This window comes from Zeugodacus cucurbitae, chromosome 4 (assembly GCF_028554725.1).
Source record: "Zeugodacus cucurbitae isolate PBARC_wt_2022May chromosome 4, idZeuCucr1.2, whole genome shotgun sequence".
Lineage (NCBI taxonomy): Eukaryota > Metazoa > Arthropoda > Insecta > Diptera > Tephritidae > Zeugodacus > Zeugodacus cucurbitae.
This window is the reverse complement of record NC_071669.1, coordinates 49,494,327-49,517,977: the sequence shown is the minus strand read 5'-3', so window position 1 is coordinate 49,517,977 and position 23,651 is coordinate 49,494,327. Positions and strand designations below refer to the sequence as shown.

At 36.6% G+C, this 23,651-nt stretch overlaps 2 protein-coding genes across 8 annotated transcripts in view; one reads left to right on the top strand and one right to left on the bottom strand.

Moving 5' to 3' along the window:
• The window catches only part of LOC105219966 (division abnormally delayed protein), a 279,272-nt gene that overhangs the window by 121,008 nt on the left and 134,613 nt on the right, over positions 1 to 23,651 (top strand). For 2 of the 7 annotated variants that reach the window (XM_054230183.1, XM_054230185.1), the window contains exon 4: positions 3,832 to 4,257. In XM_054230183.1, the coding sequence (XP_054086158.1) occupies positions 3,832 to 3,881 (50 nt within the window). In that variant the 3' untranslated portion in view covers positions 3,882 to 4,257. Of the gene's footprint in view, positions 1 to 3,831; positions 4,258 to 4,311; positions 4,476 to 19,047; positions 21,332 to 22,416; positions 23,106 to 23,651 lie in introns of those variants that run through there. The other 5 variants (XR_008471101.1, XM_054230184.1, XM_054230186.1 and 2 more) reach the window with 5 other exon arrangements.
• LOC128921796 (uncharacterized) lies at positions 4,404 to 5,422 on the bottom strand. Its single transcript, XM_054230187.1, has 3 exons — positions 5,264 to 5,422; positions 4,811 to 5,178; positions 4,404 to 4,746 (listed from the first exon to the last, which is right to left on the bottom strand). The coding sequence occupies exons 1-3, from the start codon at positions 5,279 to 5,281 to the stop codon at positions 4,611 to 4,613; spliced, it is 522 nt and encodes a 173-aa protein (XP_054086162.1). The 5' UTR covers positions 5,282 to 5,422; the 3' UTR covers positions 4,404 to 4,610.

The following is a 23,651-nucleotide window of genomic DNA, read 5'->3' as shown; positions in this document are numbered from 1 at the left end:
GATGGTGGCTGAAATAATGTCACCAAAAATGAGTCCAATTTTGATTCAGGAAATCTTTCTTTATTTTCTAAGAATTTCAGATTTCAATCGGACTGAGAGTAAGGAATATTTCATATAAACAATAGGTTCAGAAGACTTTTTGGATTACAATTTACCTGATTTATATGGACTAAATATTATGGGCTGATCCTTAGATGTCCGAACCTTAATGGGCATAAGGAAGTCGCTTAAGAATTCTGGGATTACACATTCTTTAGTCTGTTACATTTTTTTTTGCTTAGACAATTAGTATTCTAAACGAAGTTGGCTGCGGTTCTTTGAACATTCACGAAATAGTCCACGATTTACATTTCCTACAGGGTTCTTATATAGAAACAATTGAAAGCGATGCTGTTATTGCTTTAAAATGTATATTGTTGTTATTGCACTAACTATCTTAACGTATTATCTGTTATAATCCTTTCAACTCTATTGCACAACCTTTTGAAGTGAATCTTAAAAGCAGAAAATTATTATTTTTTTTAGAAGAACTCTTAATCCGTCGACCAGTTTGACTATATCTTTTTGGCATGCACCAAGGCAGATGCATTGGCCATGCTGGCAGGCGAAGCGCAGTTGCCATCAATGCTGCTAACTGGTTATTGGTTGCATACTAACACAAAGATTCACACTGACTCATCAGCAATCTGAAAGTAGTTGTATTATGCCTCACTGCCCGTCTGGTCCACAGTGCGCGCAGCTGCAGTGCGTGGAACCACTCACTAGGCGCAGCACAATAGGGCCACAGTGCGCTGAGTACACTCGTTCAGCTCATAATCATTGGCAATTTGAATTCGCATTTAATTTGCAGTTGAAAGCGATGCGATTTCCATAGAAAATAACGAACACACAGACAAACAGACTGTGTTCGCTCACTTCCTCTGTTTATTGTAATAAAATTTATATTTTTATACAATTTCCAACTTATGAACCATCATGAAATGACAAACAAATGTTGGCCAGCCGGATTTGGCTCTGAATTGCTTCGCAGCATTTTGTTGGTGTGGCAGCTAGGAGCAGCGCCGCGCACTTGATGGCTAAAAGCTTTTGTGCCTACTAAAAGCATTTACTTATTTACCTTGAATTATGTGTGTTTCCTTATAGATATACATACATAAAAAATAGTTCTTAGTTTGCAATTTTTGCAAATGAATGTATTCATTAATGGCTAAATTCCATAAATCAAACATTTTTGATGGAACACTCTTAAAGCTTTTATATATCAAAAGCCTATTTGTGATTTCTTATCGCAAAAATAACTAATTAAATCGTTTGATCTACTGATTCTTTATCAGAAATTAATTATATTCTCAACAGAATCATACTTACATATATTAATGGGCCTATAATGAAAGAAAAGAAGTGATGTAACGATCATTTTATATAAATATTAAGATAAAAATACAATAAGTCCACATTAGTTTTATAAATACACTTCTTTTACTTAAATGGTTAGATCACTTTAAAATTTCCAGAACATTGTTTTTCTCTCTTAAAAAGCTACTTTCTTTTAGACTTTACTTTACTTTAAAACAATTCGAATCGCTCTAAAAGAAAGCGAATAATATTGAAATGAGGAACATTGAAAGTGTCCTCTCGGATCTCTGTCAAAATTTTTCACTGTTTTGTAGAGATTATAATAAACACTTTTGACCACAAAGCATCACGTTAATGCAAACCAAAATACCTATAGAAAAATTGCCAGAATACCAGTCTAAGGATCATCCCTCAATTTCTGTGCTACTTTAGAAACTATTTGCAAAGTTGCTCAGCTAAATCGAGAATTATACTTAGTCAGTGAGTGCTAAATCCTGAAAACGACATCCTGACAAGTGGCATAGGTTGAAAATTGTATTTCAATTTCCTAGACTACAGAGAAAAGCTAAATGTAGAAAATTTGCTGGTTTTACTCCGTACTTCTTATGAAATTGATTGGATTATGTTTTACGATAATAATAGATTAATTAACGTTGAAATCGAACGGAAACGATTAAAAAATTTATTAATAAACACTGTAACAGACTTACTGACACACGATTATTTTAATTATATACATACCGATATGTCTATGTTTATTGATCCAGATACCTACAAATAAATAGAAAAGCAATATTAATATCGACCGAATTGTGCAATGATCCGCAATATTGTTCACAATGATCTCTTCGACACGCTTGATTAAATAATATGCATATATAAATACATTTGTACGTGGATACTATATATATGTATAATAATGTGAAATGTTGAATTCAATATAATTGCTTGCAAATACATATACATAAGTACAGTAAATAAGGATTTGTAGTATAATATATACATATACATTGGAAAAGTTGCTTTCTCACATTCACTTTGCAATAATTTGTGGTGTCAGTTGCTCACAACTAATTAAACGCTTCCGCTAAATGTTAATAAATCAATTAAATGTTGTACACCACAATAATTCAGCAATATAACTATGTTGGAACTATGTATTCACCATAATTTGTGGCCTTCATTGAGTGTAATATTAATTTAATGCGATATAATAATTAAATATGAATTCTCTAGTTACAATTATAGTTAGGGGGAAAGAGCGTAAAAAACTGCTGCTGCAATTGATTGCACTTCCGCTAATCTCAATCGCATGCATTCATTCTTCTGCAAACCAGAGTTAACAGCATTCTGCAGTTACGACATCCGCTTGGTCAAGTTAAACTAGTAGACAAAGCAGCTGCCAATCGAAATGGGTTTTTTATTTAATTATTTATTTTTAAATCAATTTAGCACACTTCTGTTTGATCAGCACCGATGAGATGATGTCATTATTAGAAAGCGATCAGTGTGACTATTTCCAAGCGATATCCACAGACTCTTCAAAATGCGCAATTTTTATTAAAGTGCGGCCACACACATATGTAGAATGAAATAAGAAATTCGCACAAATTTTTAACCAAAATTGTTTCTTAAAACATCAAAATATAAACTGTGTTAGTCTTCAGCCGCAAATAAAGCGTATCTTTAGGTAGAATATCCGCAAAAATCCTTTAGAAAATACCATCATAATCGCGCATAAATCACACGCTATCACGCATTAAACCACACACTAAATCACGCCTACATACTAGTATAATCTCCATTAATCCATTAATCCATACATTCATACAAGCTTAGCATAAAACATACATCCCGAATTGTTAGGATCGGCACTCTTGCAGCGATCGCCATTAAATCTCCCACATCCGTACCTAATCTACCTCCATCACCCAATTAACATGTTAGACACACCGCTGTATAACGGAAATTGCTGGTTAATTCTTTGACGGACGCGGCTTTGCAAAGCTAAGTTTGTTAGTGCTAAACTCCGCGCTTTGTCAGCTTTGCCCACTTTGAATACCTGAAAAGTTGTGACACATTGTCATGGATCATGGATTTTGAAGGCGTTGAAAATCAACTTTATATGCTAAAAATCTCGAATTTTGTACATTTTACGGGCATTTTTTACTGCGAATGTGTGTAGTTTGCACTCAATTAGTATTGGAAAGGATTTTCGGCTAACAATTTCTTAAGAAACAAGCTGACAGTAAGATGGCAGTGCGAGATTGGGGATGCTAACCTTACGATTTATTTGTAGTTTTATTCTCTTTTTGACGGGTCAAACTTTAAAGTAACTGTCGGCTCATTATTCCAGACTATTTTGTAGTTGTTTAATTTTTTGGAGGACATTTTTAAGCTTATATTAACACTTTGATCTAATGTCTTCATTTTCTAAAACCATTTTTTCAACAATTTACATCTCTCTATTTACAGATAACGATTTGCATTTACTTGTCCATCGACTCAACATCGGCTGTGTGTAATGTCGACAGATCGCAACCCCAGCATGGACATTCTTTATCATTGGAGGGAGGGAGGACTTCGAATGTACCGAATTCAACGACATCTGTCTGCAAGAGAGTGCAACACATGCGCCCAGTTGTGATTCCACATCACTTTATCGACAATGTACAGCTCGCTTGCTGAAGTAACTCCATATACCAAATAGCCTTGGCGTCTTAGATACCACCGGTTGAGTGCGTCATTTTCCCAGTAGATTTCTACGGAATGCAAGAAGATATGCGATTTCTATTAGTGCTGTCGGTTCGCATACTGTTACCTGTGATGTGGTCGATCCTTCTACTGACCCAACAACTGCAAGTCCATTCACTTGAGATCATACAACTTCAATTGCAAGAGGTAAGCTTCGTTGTAATTTAATAGAATTGGAAGTTAATTTGTAGTTTTCTTTAGGTATAAACACTGTCGCATTGGGAGAAGTGCTGAGTGTTCCTGGCCTCCGAACACATACATAGTTCGGCATAGAAAATAAATCTTATACTATTTATATATATTTGAATTAATTTTATTTAAATAATTTAATAAATTTATATCAATAAATTTCAAATTTTAAACTACACTGGTTTCAAATTTATTTCACATTGTGGCTGAGAAACCGTTCCCCCAAGAGAACAGACTACAGGTAAGTGCAAAAAAAGCCAACCCAACATTGGGAGACTGAATTTAGGCGTCCAAACTTAGTGCGAAAATCTTCAGAGTGTAGAACTGACGCAACGTGCCGGTACATTTGGTGTACAATAACGGGTAGAACTGTCAAAGTAAGTAGCACCTGGGCAGAAGTAGAGCGCACCACTCCAGACGTTGCCATTTATGAAACAATAAACATACCTACATCAATGAAAAGTCACGTTTGTATAAGTACTGGAAAGAAGGAGTATTAAAATCTACTCACGCTTTACATGTTGTTGTAAGATTATTGCCGACACGAAAACGACCATTTATTAGTATGGTTTGACAATACGCAATTGGGTCGAAGAAGTATCTACTCGTGGTAGTAGTACCGACAGTAGTACTTTCGGTGCAATCGCCGACTGTATTCGTATCATCAATCGACTGGCAAATGCCGTTAGAAGTTGTCGAACAAATATATCTACTGGGGCAACTGGTGGGAGTTCCGGTTGGTATGCCATTGACGCACACTTGGTAGTGCGTTTGCGATATGCAGGCTAAATTAGTAGTACTCGAACAAGCATTGCAGATAGCGGTGACGAAATTTGACGAATTGGAGAATAGAAGCACGAGGATTGCGGTAGGAACATACTAATTGCAAACAAAATTACGTGTAGAGTACATGATAACAAAGGCTGGAGGAATTTCTTCGAAATGACTCTAATTTTCCACTTACAGATTTGAATTTGAACATATCGAAATATTTAACTTTCCCTTTCTGCAATGCACTTTCGTCGTGTAAATCGGCTGGCAAACGCAATGCAACTGGAATTTAGTTCGTGATGTCGCTATTTAAATCGTTTCCCTTAGGTTGTGAGCTATCTTATCAGAACATATAGAGATATTTTAATAGTTAGTCTGAGTCCATAATATGTAAAGTGAAAAATAGTTTATCTAGCATTAAACTGGGTAAATATTTAGGTATTTATAAATTTTATTCAATTCTACAATTACACTTGACGTTTTAATATCTCAATTAGATACAAAGAAAATTAATATTGTTGTTTATATGGAAGAGTAAATTCGTGAAAAACATTTATTCATTTAATATGATATGGAAAATATGACAACTACAACAGTATATCCAGTTGTAAGATAATAACCGATTGATCAATTGAAACGAAAGAGAGAAAAAGTTAAAAAAAAAAAACAACTTAGAAATGCTACGAGATTTTCTCTTATCCTACAAAATATTCAAACTATCAGTACCAAGAATGTTATCGAAAAAAAACTTTCAAACTTCCGCTCCGCTCATGACGTCACAAACTAATGTATTTTGCTGTCGTAATCCCTTTTTATTAGTCTCAATATATATGACAGAACTTTCGTTTAAATGCCGAAGTCGAAGCACTGAGACCACAAAAATATTGAGAAACCCTCTTATACTTCAGTCAGTACGAAATACTTGTCTGATTAATTTACAACGTAACCGTACGCCAGTCAATGTAACCGCTCAGTTAATTAGAGCGACCCAGACCACATAGAAGACATAATTCATCCCAGATCCTAGCTTCGAGACAACTACATATTTTTCTTTTTTACGAAGGAGGAGTTAATCCCTATCAAGAAAGTCACAAAATAAAGAAAATTATTAAATTCGTTTATTAAATGATATATATAGGGTGATTTTTTAAGAGCTTGATAACTTTTTAAAAAAAAAAACGCATAAAATTTGCAAAATCTCATCGGTTCTTTATTTGAAACGTTAGATTGGTTCATGACATTTACTTTTTGAAGATAATTTCATTTAAATGTTGACCGCGGCTGCGTCTTAGGTGGTCCATTCGGAAAGTCCAATTTTGGGCAACTTTTTCGAGCATTTCGGCCGGAATAGCCCGAATTTCTTCGGAAATGTTGTCTTCCAAAGCTGGAATAGTTGCTGGCTTATTTCTGTAGACTTTAGACTTGACGTAGCCCCACAAAAAATAGTCTAAAGGCGTTAAATCGCATGATCTTGGTGGCCAACTTACGGGTCCATTTCTTGAGATGAATTGTTCTCCGAAGTTTTCCCTCAAAATGGCCATAGAATCGCGAGCTGTGTGGCATGTAGCGCCATCTTGTTGAAACCACATGTCAACCAAGTTCAGTTCTTCCATTTTTGGCAACAAAAAGTTTGTTAGCATCGAACGATAGCGATCGCCATTCACCGTAACGTTGCGTCCAACAGCATCTTTGAAAAAATACGGTCCAATGATTCCACCAGCGTACAAACCACACCAAACAGTGCATTTTTCGGGATGCATGGGCAGTTCTTGAACGGCTTCTGGTTGCTCTTCACCCCAAATGCGGCAATTTTGCTTATTTACGTAGCCATTCAACCAGAAATGAGCCTCATCGCTGAACAAAATTTGTCGATAAAAAAGCGGATTTCACATTTCGAACCGAACACTGATTTTGGTAATAAAATTCAATGATTTGCAAGCGTTGCTCGTTAGTAAGTCTATTCATGATGAAATGTCAAAGCATACTGAGCATCTTTCTCTTTGACACCATGTCTGAAATCCCACGTGATCTGTCAAATACTAATGCATGAAAATCCTAACCTCAAAAAAATCACCCGTTATATCAAAGATCTTAAGCAATGGTACAATCCTTTGGTAAGAGAACGGGATTAGTTTTATAAGTACTTGATATTCGTTTTGGCTTTCTGATAGCATGTGAGCAATCGCTAACCTAGAAATAGAAGAGAAATGGGTAAGCGGGAGCGACATATGTATAGTTCGGTAACTACGGTACGTCATAGGCTATATTCGAGATCCTGTTAGATCTGATTTAGTTATCAATCCTTAGATTCAATATATTTTCTGAAGGTTCCGATATGACATCTTCTGAATTTTGTGTGTAATTCTTCAATGAGAAGTGAATGAGTAAGCTATTATATGTTTAGAAATTGCTGTCTAAAATCCAATGACAAAAAATTACCAAAAATATAAAAGTATTTTCCAGTGTGATTTAACTATTTGTCCAGTGGTTGTGCTCTATAACCCAACTGGAATGAGATTGGTAAGGAAATCTGAGAATTGACAGACATAGCGTAGTAAATCAACTGGTTGTTACTTGACAAATTGTGTTTGCAGTTCTTACTAGTTATAAACTATTTTATTTGAAAGCTGTAAATGTGTTGAAAATAAGTCATAAAATTGAATTTTGCCATAAATTGTATAAATGAATCATAGATTTTTTGCAGGACCACATTTCATTCCACATCAACAAAACACAAAGAAAACAAAACAGCAGTAAATACTAAATGAAAAAGAAATGTGCATAAGTGTATTTGTGGGAAGTAAATGGAGTAGAGGAAACTGCAAATGATAAACACAATAATTGAGCACAAAGTGGTTAAACATCAAATGGACGTGAGCAAGTGTCCAATAGGAAATCGGTGGTTTGAGACAAAACATCTTTAAAATGGACTAAAATTGGTATTGGTTAAAAAAAACATTGTGTATGATGTGAATAAAGTGTTTGACTGGTCCATTTTGTGAAAAATATGAGGTAATATGTAGAAATAAAATATATATGTATGTATACGATATAACTAGAAGTCATATATTTTACTTATACTCATTACCTCTTATTGTCTATTAAGTTTCACTGTTTTCTCAAATACAGTACAATATATACGAATAAACATTGGGGATGTTCCTGAAACTTGTAAGCAGAGTATTTCCGTGGTAATATTTTAGTGGGGCTTAACTCGACTTATGCGAAGGTGGTATCTTGAAAAAGGCAAGTATGATATTTTATTATGGTATCTGAAAACTTCCGATTCAAAGAAATTGTTTAAGAAAAAATACACTGGCGAGTCCCGAATAATCAGAAAATGTATTTTTTAAAGAACAAAAGAAAATTTTTCATGTTCAAAAGCATGACTTTTATGGAAAAGATATTCCATTGTTCTGGGAGAGTTTTCATACGTACGACTGCGTTAGTAAATTATTATACTCTGGTCAGTTATATGAAATATATCTGTATACAAGACTTTTGAAGAATATTCAGGTGTGTTCATTTTCCAACAAGAAAATTTTATTTTTATATTATTTATTTCTCTGCATCCATTTTTGTCGCTATTTCTTTCTACATCTCACTATCTATCTATCTATCCATCTCTGCCTCTATCTTAACTTAACCAAACCTTTTAACATTCTAAGCAAAATGCATGACATTTCTATAATAATATGTTTGTACGGTATTTCAAAACTTATCGACGAAGGTCTCATGTGTGCATACACAATATTATTTGTTGGCACATTGGTTTTTTCTCAAAGTTTTGCACCAAATTTATTCGTCTAAGCGGCGCCAAATGCAGCTCTAAATCACAAAACTCAAGCAGGGACACTGCGATATGTCGGCGAATGACTAACTTAGGTAATGTTTTGCGGTGAATTCGAAAACCATGGTCATAGAAAATCAATGTACAACAGCACCGAAAAAAGGCTGCTACATACATACATTATTTGAAAAGTGAAAATATTAATTATTGATGGAAATATATGAGATTTTTTCTGAGATAATTACGTGGACAGCGAAATCTTCTCCAAGCAATTTTTACTGGGATGCTTTAGCAAAAAATTCGCTCACCAAGTACATAAAAAAGTCATTCCTTCAATACATTGACGACATCCAACAATATTCTTAGATATCGGAAATAGCTTTTCTAGCAGCATTTTCAGTAAAAGGAATTATATTCCTTTATGACACTCCATATATCCCAAAATTATATTTTTTATAGAGGTTTTTGTGAAGATCAAATACCACTTAATGATGTAATATTTAATTTTTTTTATTGGAACAAGCGTTTTTTTTGTTTCGAATAGTAATATCAATGGCATTTTATAGATATTTTCGTTGGTAAAGAATAGTCAGAATAACAACTCTTCCTGTGGCAAGTGCCAGCTACCTTCCACTTTTAGTCGAATCGAACTCATGAAATTGTTGCTATAACGATGTCAAACCCCTATGACTCAACCATAAGCCATTGGCATAAGCAAGAACCCTTCAATCTAGAAGTGCTCAGTGCCCCTGCCGCTAATGGTAAAAAAGTAAAAGAAACACAACAGGAACAAGAGAATTGCGCCACATGCGGCACGCACCTTTTGAACCCACATACCTGCATATTTGCAATTCACGAAGTAAGAAGAAAAAGAGACGAAGGAGCAGGAGGGTGACTCGCGGTAATGCAAGACTGCTGCGACGAAACTCAAACACGCACATTAAAGCCACCTACAGATGAAGGCAAAGCGAAAATGCAATGCAATAAAATGGGGACTCGAGTTGCAGCAATTGAAGCCAAATTGGATATTCCTTTGTTGACGTATTTTCCTGAGTTGCTTGAGTGTAAATGCAACTTTGTGACTTCAATAAGAAATAAGTGCAAATTCTTGTGCGATCACATGTGAAAGGGGACCTGTGTGCAGCACAGCATATGTTAATGGGTGTACCCATACCTATATTGTGAGTACCAATCAAAAAGGAAAAGCAACCACGACAGCTTTTGCAATGAGGTGTATGATTTAGTTGTGATGGTCGGCCTACAAGTTCCAATAACAACAACAAAATAACAATAAAATGAAACGCTTGCCATTGCCTCAATTGCAATCCTTCCTTTTCGTTCTTGTAGTTGTTGCTTTTTGCCTATATACACATTGTCGTCCATTGGTCTGTGGTCGAAGCAGTTCCATTTCATTCGCATTCAACGTATTTTTCATTTCATTGCGAATTCCTTGCGTGTCGGTGTGTATGTTCTCCATTGAATGTTGTGGCATCAAACAGATCGAAGCGAGTGCACAGCAAAGCAAATGAAGCCGAATGGCATTGCTCAGGTGAGATCTTGAAAATGATAAGCCTAAGAACGCATTCCCTGCACTCGTGCACATACACACACGAGTGCATATAATTGTCATAGGCTCGTCGGCAACTTTGTGACAATGAGCGTTTGTATGTGCACATATTCCAGTTATGTTGGGTGCTAGTCTGCTTGTCGACCGGCGATTGTTGTCTGTCTAAAATACTCCTTTGCAGGAACATGCTGCACTCTGCGGTTCAAGGTGGCTGAGCACAGTTGGATTTTCGCAAATGCTAAAAATAAAATTGCTATCACAGTGTACGATTTGAAGATTCTCGAATATAAAAAAATAGCTTTTAGCTCTCCAAAATAATTCCTTGTCTTGTCTAATAGCTATCCGACTATATTTATCTCGGCATGGATCTTTCAAAGTTCACCACTACGCTAAGCTAAGTCGCTATTACAATTTCCTTTTATTTTATATAATCCAGAGAGGGTGGAATCATTTCGTTCAACTTCATTATATCGAACTAAAAAAGCATTCGAATTGGTTTCTCATTTAAAAAATAACCAAATGTTAAATATAGAATCAGTAATAGTTCTAAAGTTAAATAAAGTAAGATCTACTTTGTGATGAAAAGACATTTTAGAAGCAAAGCGCTCTACAAGTCGCCTTGATAGTATGTGGTGAAAAATTGTGTTGGATAACGATCTCAGAAGAGGTGGCTTTGGAAAAAGATTTTCATTATTGACTCTTAAAGTATTTATAGTGGTACCAGCTGGCGGTAGCAAAGGAAAAAGAAGTTTTCTGAGACAAAGTGAAGACGAATTCGTTTAAAGTTGATGCTTTCATTGGTCCACATTGGAATATCTTACAGATCCATAAGAGTCTTTAGGCTGATGATAGTACAGAGGTCCTTCCTTATTCTCTCAGCTATTTCAATATTTTGTTATGATTAAAACTTTGTTCCACTGTTTTTGCCATTTGTGTTACATCAATGCCTAAATACACTGATTTATTTCTTATTTTCCTGCAGGCTGCAATTTAGTTTTAGATAAAGGAGAGGAATATAAATACGAGTATAAACTCAATTTTTAATCTTAGCTTGCTAGCTCAGAATAATATTAACCAATGAAATATTTTTAACGGTCATTTCCGACTGGTCACTTTAAAAAATGATACTTTAAAGAATTCATTGGCGTGACGCTATCTTGTCGTGAGAGATTCATTCCAACAATAGTCAATAGTAAAGAACTGTGAGAAGAAATGTGGACGATGGTGGTTCTTCCAACTGGTTCCTAGGTACAATCGATAGTTGTACAAAAATTAATCAAAAAGGTCTGATTCAGGTATAAATATGTGGTTAATACAGCTTCAATTCATGCGAATCAAGAACTCGAAATGGATGCAGTAAACTAGTAAGTTCGTCTGGAATTTGGAACAGTTTTACAATCTGATACATACTTATTCGGATTGTACACGAAAATAGACGTCCTAATACGTTTGGTAAATTAGTTTAGTTCAGTGAATACCAAAATCAAGAATGAGACTACTCTCTACAATTTTGAACTCCACCTCGAAAAGTCTCCAAAGTTGTCGGTGAGCTTTATACAATCAGTAAGACTGGTTTGACATGATCTTGGTCTTAAGATGACTATCCACAGACAGCTTCGGGATATCTCTGGAAGGGTTACTCGAAGCCATTTTCGATAAATAGGAATCCAGTCTGTTCGAAAAGTAGAAATCTGTAATTTGTAGAAAAAATTGTATATTTAAAATAATATAGTCGATTTATTTTGTACTCCAGTTTTGCTCTACCTGTGGGTATTCTAAGTAATATCCTGCTTAGTAAAGGAGAACATATTCTTAGCCATATAAATGGATGTATTTACATATCTCTCTCACGCTCGTTCGGCGGCTGTGAATTCAAAATCCTTCTGCAGGTTTCTGCATGAGCACAACGCAGAGGCGGCTACAAAGCAGCAAATATAATAAAAAGCACACAACAACTGAATCACACACCACAATGGCAACTGGCACAATAAGAATACAGTTAACGCCACGTATCGCAACACGCCGCGCATTGCATCGACTAAGCGTACACACCCCCCGCGCCTCCCAAAATTCAAGTACTTCAATATTTTATTTTTACCGATTTCATTTTATTTTCTTTTATTTGGAAAGATTTCGCATGGGCCTACACAATGTTGCAGTGGCCACTCGCTGTTCTTAATCGTGCTGTTGCCATGCAACAAAGTTGAGGAATTTTTCATCTCCACTGTTGCGCTGTTATTGTTGTTGCATTTTTTTATAAATACTAAATGCAATGGCATGTAAGATTTAGCATTTTTCGTTTTTTTTTATTTTTCATATAAATTTTGGTTTCGTTTTTCCTTTCAGCGCCGTTCTTGGCTTTTCTGGCCCTCATTGCACTTCTTCGTCCTTAAAACAAATCTCGCCTTTGTTGGCATTTCGCTCGCTGACAAGTTTTGCATTTGAAAGCCGACCATTGTGATTATTTATTACTCGCAGCGCTTCAATGATTTTGTTTTAGCGATTTTTTCTTTCTTTTTCTCTTTCGTTGTGGTCAGGTATGTGACAACAAGATTCTGCGCGATTTCTGGGAAATGCTGGCTGTGGAATATGCAAATTTTTTTGGCATTCCAGAAATGTATTAAGGAAATCTAAGTTTGCGTTAGAATGCTAAGTGAATTGCTTCGATAACTTCGTCCATACTCCAACATTATCTTTAAAAGATTTATAGCACGCGAGTAAAATAGTTCGAAAATTAGAATTTGAAGTCAGATTGTTTTTACATATTGAAGGGTTACATGAGGTTAGGTTTGTTCACATTTTTGAGGACCACTTGAAGGAATGTCAAGTAAGAGATCGCTATACTATTTTCAATGTTTTTTTCTGGTTTTTCGATACCGAAGATGATTTTGCTGAGATTCTTCTTCATTTTGTGAGTTGAGCTTTATCGAAGTGTTTTATGACGTTTGTATGCGAACAAAATCAAAATCAGTCGCCAATTGGCACCAGTAGGCCACACAACCCTTGACCAACTCACTCCACACACACACTTTTCATATGGATAATCAGCCAAATTGGGCTGGCGAAGCTATGAAATCTTACGAATTGCAAGAGAAATCGATTTGATTGAGAATTCACTCGCCTGTCATGGCCAGGAGCACGCAATTCGTCAGAGTACAATCAGATGGGCAATAATAATACATATGTACAGAGACGCTGCTGCTGATAGGGAGGAAGGTGGAGTGGAGAGAATGCAGCTGTAGAGGGACATGCAATAGGCCAGCTCAGCTCCAAGTGCGCCTAAATATGTTCGAGCGTTCAAGTGAGTGGGTAGGATATGAATTCGTGAGATTCCCATCGGGTTGTTCTGAACTGTCTAGTGGAACCATGTCCCCAACGCGGAGTGGAGCGTGTCCTGAATTAACTTCATAACCAGCTGAGGGGTTTTAAGGTGAGTGCGTCCGTTCAATGTATTGCTATCGATGCCGATTCAAGCATGAAAACACAATCTCCTGTATCGCACACATACACATACAGCAAGCAGCACAAGTGCAGTCTGTTCGACAGCCCACAGGCATCTATCAAAAGTGCGATTGTTTTTAATTCACGCGGATTTGTGTCCAGTCTGTTGGCAAAAGGAAGGGTGAAGGGGTGATGAGTTGATTTTACAATACACTTTGATGAATTAACTGATTTTTGCGATTTTCCGATTCTGCTTCCGCCCGGATCCCATATGTAGGTTGTCTTGCGTGCTGTATTGTTGCATGCAACTGTAGTATTTGTTGGCGCTGCGGTGTAGACGAGATGATGGATGCATCATGGTTGTTCGTTCGCTTAATCGAATAGATAAGTTTTTGCGTTGAATGAATGCCAATTGTTGTTGTTTTTGTATCGCTTTATGTTTCAGCGTCCGTCAGCCGGTGATTCTGGGACAATTCGAAGATGACTTGGCAGCAGTGAGTGAATTCGTATATATATATACGAGTATGTGTGGTATGAGTTTGTGTGTTAATGTGTGTTAAAAAATCAATATTTCTGCAACTAACTGACTAAGCTAAGGGGAAATGTATATATTAGATCGGTGAGCAAATTATAGGACAAATGAACTTCGTTGGTAACACTCTGACGAATTTCGCTAATACGTAGTTTTTTTTTAGTTCACAGAGTCTTGATTAACCGTAAGAAATTATAGAGGCAAGTAGCTGAGACTAACACTTGACTTTCTCCAGCCATTTCCTCTTCACTCTACCTATTAAAGGAAAGAAAATCGGTATTAACAAATAATACATACAAAAAATAAGTTATCTGAAATGATACAAAGTTAGTAACTTGGAAATCTTCCCGAATATGTGGGTGAATGATTAGGATCCATATTTTACGTTAAGTTCCAGTTGAAGATTATTTATAATTACATGGACTGTTATTTAGGAGGGAACTTAGTATTTAATCTGAGGTTGAGTTAAGGGTTAATCATGGTGCTCAGATATTTCAGTACAGAAGGAAATATCGGGCCTGAGAATACTATGTTACTAAATCTGAATCATAGCAGGAGAATAATATCATTATTGCATTACAAATATGACATATTATATAGCATGAAAGCTCCCGATGAAATCACGGAAAAGAATATGTTAAATAAAAGCTTCAATTTCATTGTTTCTGCATGCATTGGTTGAACTTGCAAATGAAGCGTTAATTTCATACATTCCAACAGCAGCAAAATAAACTAAAATTAACAATAACCATATACAGGATGAATGCAACACGGACTGCTGCAAGCGAAAAATATTCGCAACTTACCTCGACCTGCACTCCTCCCCTTCTGCTTCACGTTTCCGCGCACACCTAACCCGGCAAGAACTTCTCCAATTTCAATAAAGAAGACAGTGAGCAGCCACTCTGGCAGCCAATAGTTAGTCAACTACAAAGCAAAACGGCCATAATGGCGAAATTGCAGAAACTCAAATGTGGTATACATACATACGTTAAAATATGCACATATGTATGTACAAAAATGCAATGCAAATAAAATGAAACTGACTACACTGGCAACGAACGCGACGCCTCCTTTGCCGCTGCCGCAGCAGCCTTCACCTTCTTGTTCTTGGCTTCGGCCTAGCTGAGTCAGGAATGTCGACGCTCTGCTGAGTACCAGCAGCCCATTGTGTGGCAGCCAAACTGGAACCTGTTAGACGAGAAAACATTGTGAGCGCACATACACACACAAGCAATCACGGAAACGCACACATAGACACGCATGTCAAATACCTTTCAGGTGAGCAGAAGGAGCGCTGCTTAGCACACCGGGGTCAGATCTCACATGATGTTCGCTATATGCGGGTATTGTTGATACCATGTACGAGAGTCCATGTAGAAGGCGACTTGCGTCTTGCTTGTTGGTAATACGAATCGCAGCACTTGGCGCAATGGAAAAAAACGAATGACCAAATGAGTTCGAAAAAGGACCGCGGCACTAGAACAATGCAAAGATGAAACACGAATCTGGCAGCATTTCTTCTCAACATTCTTCTTCTGTAGTTGAATTCTTTTTGGCCCTCTTTACTTAGTTTTGCCTTGAGAAAATATATTTAAATATTCTGTTGTGATTTTATATATAGAAATCGTATTTAGTTTGAAGGAGACAAAGGGAATTATGGTTAATATGAAGATGATCTTGAGTTTGTCTAGCTTGAATTCATCTGAGCGGGATCAGCAGTCAAGATTTCGCTAATGTTTGAAGAAACTCAAATCCTCAATATTCTGCCTTATATAAATACCATTCCAGTATTTGATTAATCAAGGTCTAATCTTGACTAGAGACAGAAAGTTGGTCATAAAGATCCAGGAAAAGATTTACTTATTATACTTGAATAGGTTTCGATCTCGACTCTGTTTCAGAATCACCGCTTTATTATGTCTCCATAACCACAGTTCTGTTGTAGCAAAGTTCTTCCGATAGTCGGTTTAAGAAATTCTGGTCGAGCCTTCGTTTTTAGAATATATACGTATGTATAAATATCTTCTTTTGTCAGTGTTTTTTGTTTATGAGAAACACTTTAGAGCAAAACGACACTAACGTGTTAAAAAGGTTTCATATTTTAAATTATAGCTTTTTCTTAATGATGTGACAGCTTTTTAATTTCAAATCAACGTTTTGATGTTTCCTCCTGCCAACCATAAATTCACTTCAATCTCAGCTTTGTTCGCACGTTCGGTGCTTTGCTCTTCCATCTTTTATTGCCTGCCCTTCGTTGACTTTCGATCTGAACTCAATATTCAACGGAAAGGAAATACTCGACTGGAACTAGGCATGCCTCCGCGATTACTCACTATCTCTCTCTATGTCGGCAGTGAAAGACGCCTTGAAAAAAATCGAAAATGAATGTGGGAAAGTGGCGAGGTGTGAATATGAATCTTAAAGCCTGCGGTAGCGCGGCTCATTTGTAAGCTTAATTTCGTAATAACGTTGCAATCTTACAATTCCATTCTTTAGATGAGTCTTCTTAAGAGGTTTAAATTAAATTTCCGTGTTACAAATGGGTAAATTAGTTGTAAGGAATTTAAGGATTTTTTCTTCTAGGAAATTTTTATGACGGCGTGCAGTGGTCAATGTATTTTGAAATATAAAAGCTCACGTATTAATTAATATATCAAATGTGTAGCTAATGAGCGGTGAATCTTGACGAACATAAAAACGGGTATACTTCTAAGAAAACTGCGTAATGGTTTTATACTAATTGGAGTTTTTCCTTTAGACCATTAAACTTTTGCAGTGACTCACAAATATTGAGCAGTTGTAATATCTTAAATCGAATATGGAGCAGACTTAAAAATTTTAAAGCTTTATAATTAGTTCCAACTCGACTGGTCGAAATATCACTATTTTTATACTCTCGCAACAAAAGTTGCTAAAGAGAGTATTATAGTTTTGCTCACATAACGGTTGTTTGTAACACCCAAAACTAAACGAGTTAGATATAGGGTTATATATACCAAAGTGATCAGGGTGAAGAGTGGAGTTCAAATCCGAACGTCTGTCTGTCCGTCCGTCCGTCCGTCCGTCCGTCCGTCTGTGCAAGCTGTAACTTGAGTAAAAATTAAGATATCTTGATGAAACTTGGCACACTTATTTCTTGGCATCATAGGAAGGTTGCAAAATCGGACCACTGACACATAAAGTGCCATAACTAAGCCATAAATAAAGCTATGGAAATCAAATTTGGTATAAAGGGTAGCATTATGAAGGGGCATATTTGGATGTAATTTTTTTGGGGAAGTGGACGTTACTTAGGTTTTTATACATATCTCGCAAACCAATAGAGATATATAAACCAAACTTTCTGCAGTCGTTTTTTCCATTTCCTAATACAGTCCAAAAATGAAAGAAATCGGATCATAACCACGCCCAACTCCCATACAAAAGTTAGGTTGAAAATTACTAAAAGTGGGTTAACTCACTAACGAAAAACGTCGGAAACACTAAATGTCACATAAGAAATGGCAGATGAAAGCTGCACTCAGATTTTTTTACAAAATGGAAAATGGGCGTAGCGTCGCCCACTTATGGGTCAAAAACCATATCTCAGGAACTACTCCACCGATTTCAATGAAACTTGGTTTGTAATAGTAACATCCCAATGATATGTTGTGAAAATAGGCCAAATCGCTTCACAACCATGCCTACTTCCTATATACCAGAACTTTGAAGACTATCTGAATCGTTTACTTTACAATATATAAAGTAAGCACTAGTGAAGATATCGGTGCAGAACTTTGCATAAATACTATGTTAATAGTGTGGCAGCCCCATTCTAAAAATCGCTGAAATCGGACCACAGGTTTTTAAGGCCCCATATATCGAACACGAGGACCTCGGTGCTTCTAACCTAATATTAGGTTTTCCAACTTTCAATGGACTTTATACAATATATATGACGAATATGTGGGTAAAATTGTGTATTATATAATATAAATAAAGTTAAATAAATAAATTGCGAGAGTATGAAATGTTCGGTTACACCCGAACTTAGCCCTTCCGTACCTGTTTTTCAAATCAATATGTGGTTGATTGGCGTGAGTGTAAATTCAAGATGGATTCGAATCATTCAATATTTTTATTTAATGATGTCTGGTTATGGAATATTAAATAAAGTTATGTTAAGATACAGATCCCCTCGCGACAAGACGATTCGACGATGGATATCACTTGGATAGCTCAAGCCTCTCAAATGTTTGCTGAGGCGGCCAAGGTATATTTGGCCGTCGAAGGTATGACACCCGTGACCTCAGCCTTACGAAAGTAAGTCTCCATCTCTCCTAAGTCCACGACGTCAGTATATTGGTATAATTATATTGGTTACTTATCACCCTCCTCAGACGTCTAAGGGCGCCTGTACAATGTTTAATTAATTTTTAAACAATTTTACTCAAATTAATTTATCGTTGTAATGATCTTGATATGGATAAATTTATACCTTTTCACATAAAATACTTTAAAATCTCAAATAACCATTATAGTCATGTGAATACATTGGAAGTTATTTCAAATTTTTCAAATAATTATTTAATTGTATTTTTCAAAAAAATATTTTAAAATATTTTTACTTTTATTCACATAATTTAATTAGTTTGTGTTTTTTTTTGCGCGTTGTTAACTTTAATATTCAACTGTCACTAACTACGGCCACCACTGTACAGCCAACAATAATCAATTTTCACCGGCACTCTGCTCAAACTCAAACACACAACACGAACATCCCAACCGAACAAGCAACCACAAACATGTGCCAAACGAACCACTAAGTTCGAAGTTCGAAGCGAACAGCAACGAACATTTCTCAAAATTCTTGCCATTCAAACGCTATACGCCAACGAGTTGTCGGAGTGTTCGGACGTGTGCAACTGTAGTAGCGCTTAATTAACGCTAGTCCGCCGTTTAAACAGAGTAGAAAAAAAGAAAAAAAATAAAGCTAAAAAAGAAATACCGTGCGCTAGTCATAGCCAGCAAATGCGGAGCCGAGAGCGCTGCGAATCGCGTTTATAATTAAACGCAAGTGGAAAAGGCAAAGAAATATATTAGTGTTGTAAAAATACAAATGAAATAATCAAAATAATAGAATCAAAGCAGAAAATATAAGTGAAAAAAACACGAAGTGTGTAAATATATAATCTAAGAAATAGCGGCATCGTGGAACGAGTGTCTCTGCTAGTGACGAGTGCGTTTGAAGACGAGCAAAAAGGTGAAAAATAATGGTTACAAATAATAAATTATTTATCTAATTGTTATTGTAAATTAGAAATGTGTGTGTTAAACAGTGTTTAGCGTAAATTGAAATTTAATTAAATTGTTGTTTTTAGTATATTTTTGTAAAGTGCTGCAGTGTTCTCAGTGTTGACAGCGCATTGACCAACTTCAGTGAACTTAAACTTTTTGTGTTTGTGTTTATTTTGTTGTTGCGCTTATTTGACCGCTGAGTTGTTGCGATTTAGTGTGGATGGTTTGTCACTCTTCTGCTAAGCGTTTGATTAATAACCAAAGCAGGCATGAAAAGCAGAATAAAATACTGAATAGAGAGCAAGAGATTAATGATCAGAATAACAGCAACCACAAAATCAACAATTGGAAACGCATAAGCGCTGTTGCCAACAAGAGTTTAATAGCTAGCTAAAGTGTAAACTGTGTGTGTTTTTAGTGCAAAGCGTTTGAGTGTTATTAGAAGCGCATATGCGGTGAAGGAACAAGTAAATCAAAAACAAAAATCAGCTGCTGTAGAACACTTCGGGCGCTGTGTAATAGTTTAGGACAGACAAAATTACGTATTCTATTTAGATTCTGTAAGCGTTTCGCTTAATGTACAATTTCGCACATTAAAAGCGCCAGCACAAACACGCGCACGCAGCAGAGCGGACGGTCGAAGAAACGTGCCAAACAAAGCAACTGCAAAAAATATCAGAATCAAGCGCGTAAAAAAGTAAAAACCAATCAGTCAACAGCGTTACGAACAAGTGTAATAAAAGAAGAATAAAGAAAGAAAGGTGGCGTCGCTGTCTGCTTGCCGTTCTCATACGCTTGAGCGCTGCTTGCGTTGACTGCAGACGCGTTACGTCGCGTTACCTGTGCCGCCTGGCGCGCAGCGTCGCGGAGATAAACAAACGTACGAGCGTTTTTTAACATTTTTCTAAACGTATTCTTTGCTTTTGTAGCATCTACACAGTTTATTATATATATATATATATATATTTGGCGTAGGAACCGCTTTAAGCGATTATAGCCGAATCCACCAGAGCGCGCCACTCATTCCTCCTTTTTGCTTTTTGGCGCCAACTGGAAACACCAAGTGAAGCCAGGTCACTTTGCACTTGGTCTTTCCACCGGAGTGGAGGTCGTCCTCTTCCGCGGCTTCCTCCAGCGGGTACTGCATCGAATACTTTCAGAGCTGGAGTGTTTTCTTCCATCCGTACAACATGACCTAGCCAGCGTAGCCGCTGTCTTTTTATTCGCTGAACTATGTCAATGTCGTCGTATAAATCGTACAGCTCATCGTTCCATCGTCTGCGGTATTCGCCGTTGCCAATGTTTAGAGGACCATAAATCTTGCGCAAAACCTTTCTCTCGAAAACCCCAAGAGTCGTCTCATCGGATGTTGTCATCGTCCACGCTTCAGCGCCATACATCAGGACGGGAATAATGAGCGACTTATAGAGTTTGATTTTGGTTCGTCGAGAGAGGACTTTACTTTTCAATTGCCTACTCAGTCCAAAGTAGCACCTGTTGGCAAGAGTGATTCTGCGTTGGATTTCAAGGCTGACATTGTTGGTGTTGTTAATGCTGGTTCCCAGATAAACGACAGTTTATTAGTCGCGGATATATTTGTGTTTTACTTGCGGCCGTCGGACGCGTTGCTTAAATTCAATTAGACGCACACGTAAGTGAATAAACGCTTGTGAATGCGCGTGGTTAGATAGCATTAGTGTAGCTAGGTGCTGTAGAAAGCTGCTGTCGCGCGTTAAATGCTTAAGCGCTTGGTCAATTGGACTTGCACGATTAGCGTGCTATTGTCTGAGACGCTTGCTGGCGTGGTCAAACCTAACAGCCTATATGTAAATAACAGTTAAAAACATAGAAGACAAGAAATACAAGCACCAGCAAATAAAGGCGTTCGCATCAATAAGCAATAAATAAAATAAAGGGAAGAGTCTCTAAGCGAATAAAAATTTTAAGACAGTGTAAATTGTGACTTTTTCACAAGAAGAATTTATCAAAACGCTTTAGCGTTCAGTTGTACACAAAGCGCATTGTCGCCAAGTGTTCATTTCAGCTTAATTTAGCTAGCTATTGACAAGCGTGTACGGAAGCGTTTCGATTGTGTGCCACACAAAGCGACCGGCTGTCAACAGCGTGACTTTCATTGTTATCCGCGCGAGCGAAAAAAGCGGCAGTCAGCTGTTCAGACACAACTACTTATATAAAGGCAAGAGCAACAAGGTGTGCGGGCGCTAAAAATAAACGCAAGTGCAACGCTTTCAAGGCATAATAGATAATCGAAAGAAAGTTGCGCAGAGGGAAAAAATAAACGCTTGGCGCTGGTTTCTGCCACAATTAGCGTCAAGTTGTGGTATTTAAAAATAATCTGCTAACAACAAAAACCATATTAATATATAATAACAAGCAATAAGAAAGTTTGTACAGTGAACATATTTGTGAGACATACAACCGCAGGTGGCAAGTTGTGTTATAAGAATACGCGTGATTTTTTGAAGGAAAAAAAGAAATTTCTTAATACGATATTTTTTATTGTGAAATTTTTTTTATAAATAATATATTTACATATATAAATATAGATTTTATATTAGTATTCAGTGTTCGTGCAACATAAAATTGTTTCATTGTGAAATTAAAATTTAATCAAATCAATTAATTGGCTAACAAGTCGTCTAACGCACAAATTTTCTAAAGCAAAAAACCGGTTATTTTAATTTTCTAATTGTTGTTCTTGTTTTCTTTTTACAGTTTTGTGTTATGTATTTGTGATAGCGGCCGATCACAAAGGCAACGTGATTTGTGAATTATTTGCATAGTGCGATATCAAAGGCGTGTTGCCGACGATATTACAACATACAAATTAAGAATACCCGAAAAATAAAAGAAATAACAAAAAAATAACAAAAAAATACAACAACAAAAATAAGAATATTTAAAGCACATTAAAAAGTTAAATATCGCTTTTTAGACGTATTAAGCTCCATTAGTCGCTCGAAAGCCGCACAACAACAATAAATAAGCAAGTGAAAAGTGTGCATACATTTGTTGTTGTTTTATTACATTAATACATAAAATCACACGTAAAAATATGGCCCATTCAACCGCCGGAATGGCCGGCCAACGGAATGCCGCAAATCAGAAAAAACAACAACAACTCCCACTATTCACGCTGCTGCAAGTTTGCATTGCCCTCTTAGTGGCCAGCAGTTGTTTGGCATTGCCAACGGTGGCTCAGGCGAAGCATCTCGATGGTGCTCATCATTTTCATGCACATCATGAACTGCAACAACAACAACAGGAGCACCACGCACATCACAGGCACCGCTTGCAACGCGATTCGACCAGCAAGATTTTGAACACACGCGAACAATGCAACAGCGTGCGGGATTACTTCGAGACGATCGACATTAAGTTGAGCGGCAACTTTGAGGAAAAAGGTGAGTGAGAAACTAATTTTTATAGTTTGTTGTATTTTGTTATTGTTTTTGTGAAGTAAGTAAGCTGTGAAATTCACCAAGTAAGTTAGCCGGTTAGTGAGTGTGACAGCTTAGCAAAACTTTACTTGAAATAGCTCGCGGCAAGTATGTCAACTGTAATTTGTGTGTAATTAATGTGGGTGTACTGTTAAAGTGCATTTAATGAAATGTCAAAGGAAAGTTTTCACTTTGAAAGTTCGGTTGACTTTTGGTTTTCGATGATTAAGTGGCAAGACGGCGAATGAAGCATGCAACTTAAGCTTAGCCACTCAGTACATAAACACGGGCGAGTTTCCTTAAATAATTAAGTAGCTAAAAAATCGACAACAATCCAAAACCGTAAATTCACCCAATAAAAAATCTTTAAATAAATTTCAATGTTGCAACACACAAAGGAAGCACATTGCAGCAAATAAATGGCAAAAGGCAAGGAAATGAGTGAGAAACTGGGGGATAAAACATAAAAATTTATTTTAAAACGCAAAACTGGTTACGCTTCAGCGCATG

Bases quoted from the DNA above. Each gene is read 5' to 3' on its own strand.
- LOC128921796 (XM_054230187.1), bottom strand. The intron at 4,747-4,810 runs GTGAGTAGATTT...TCATTGATGTAG, and splicing joins CTTACAACAACATGTAAAGC to GTATGTTTATTGTTTCATAA.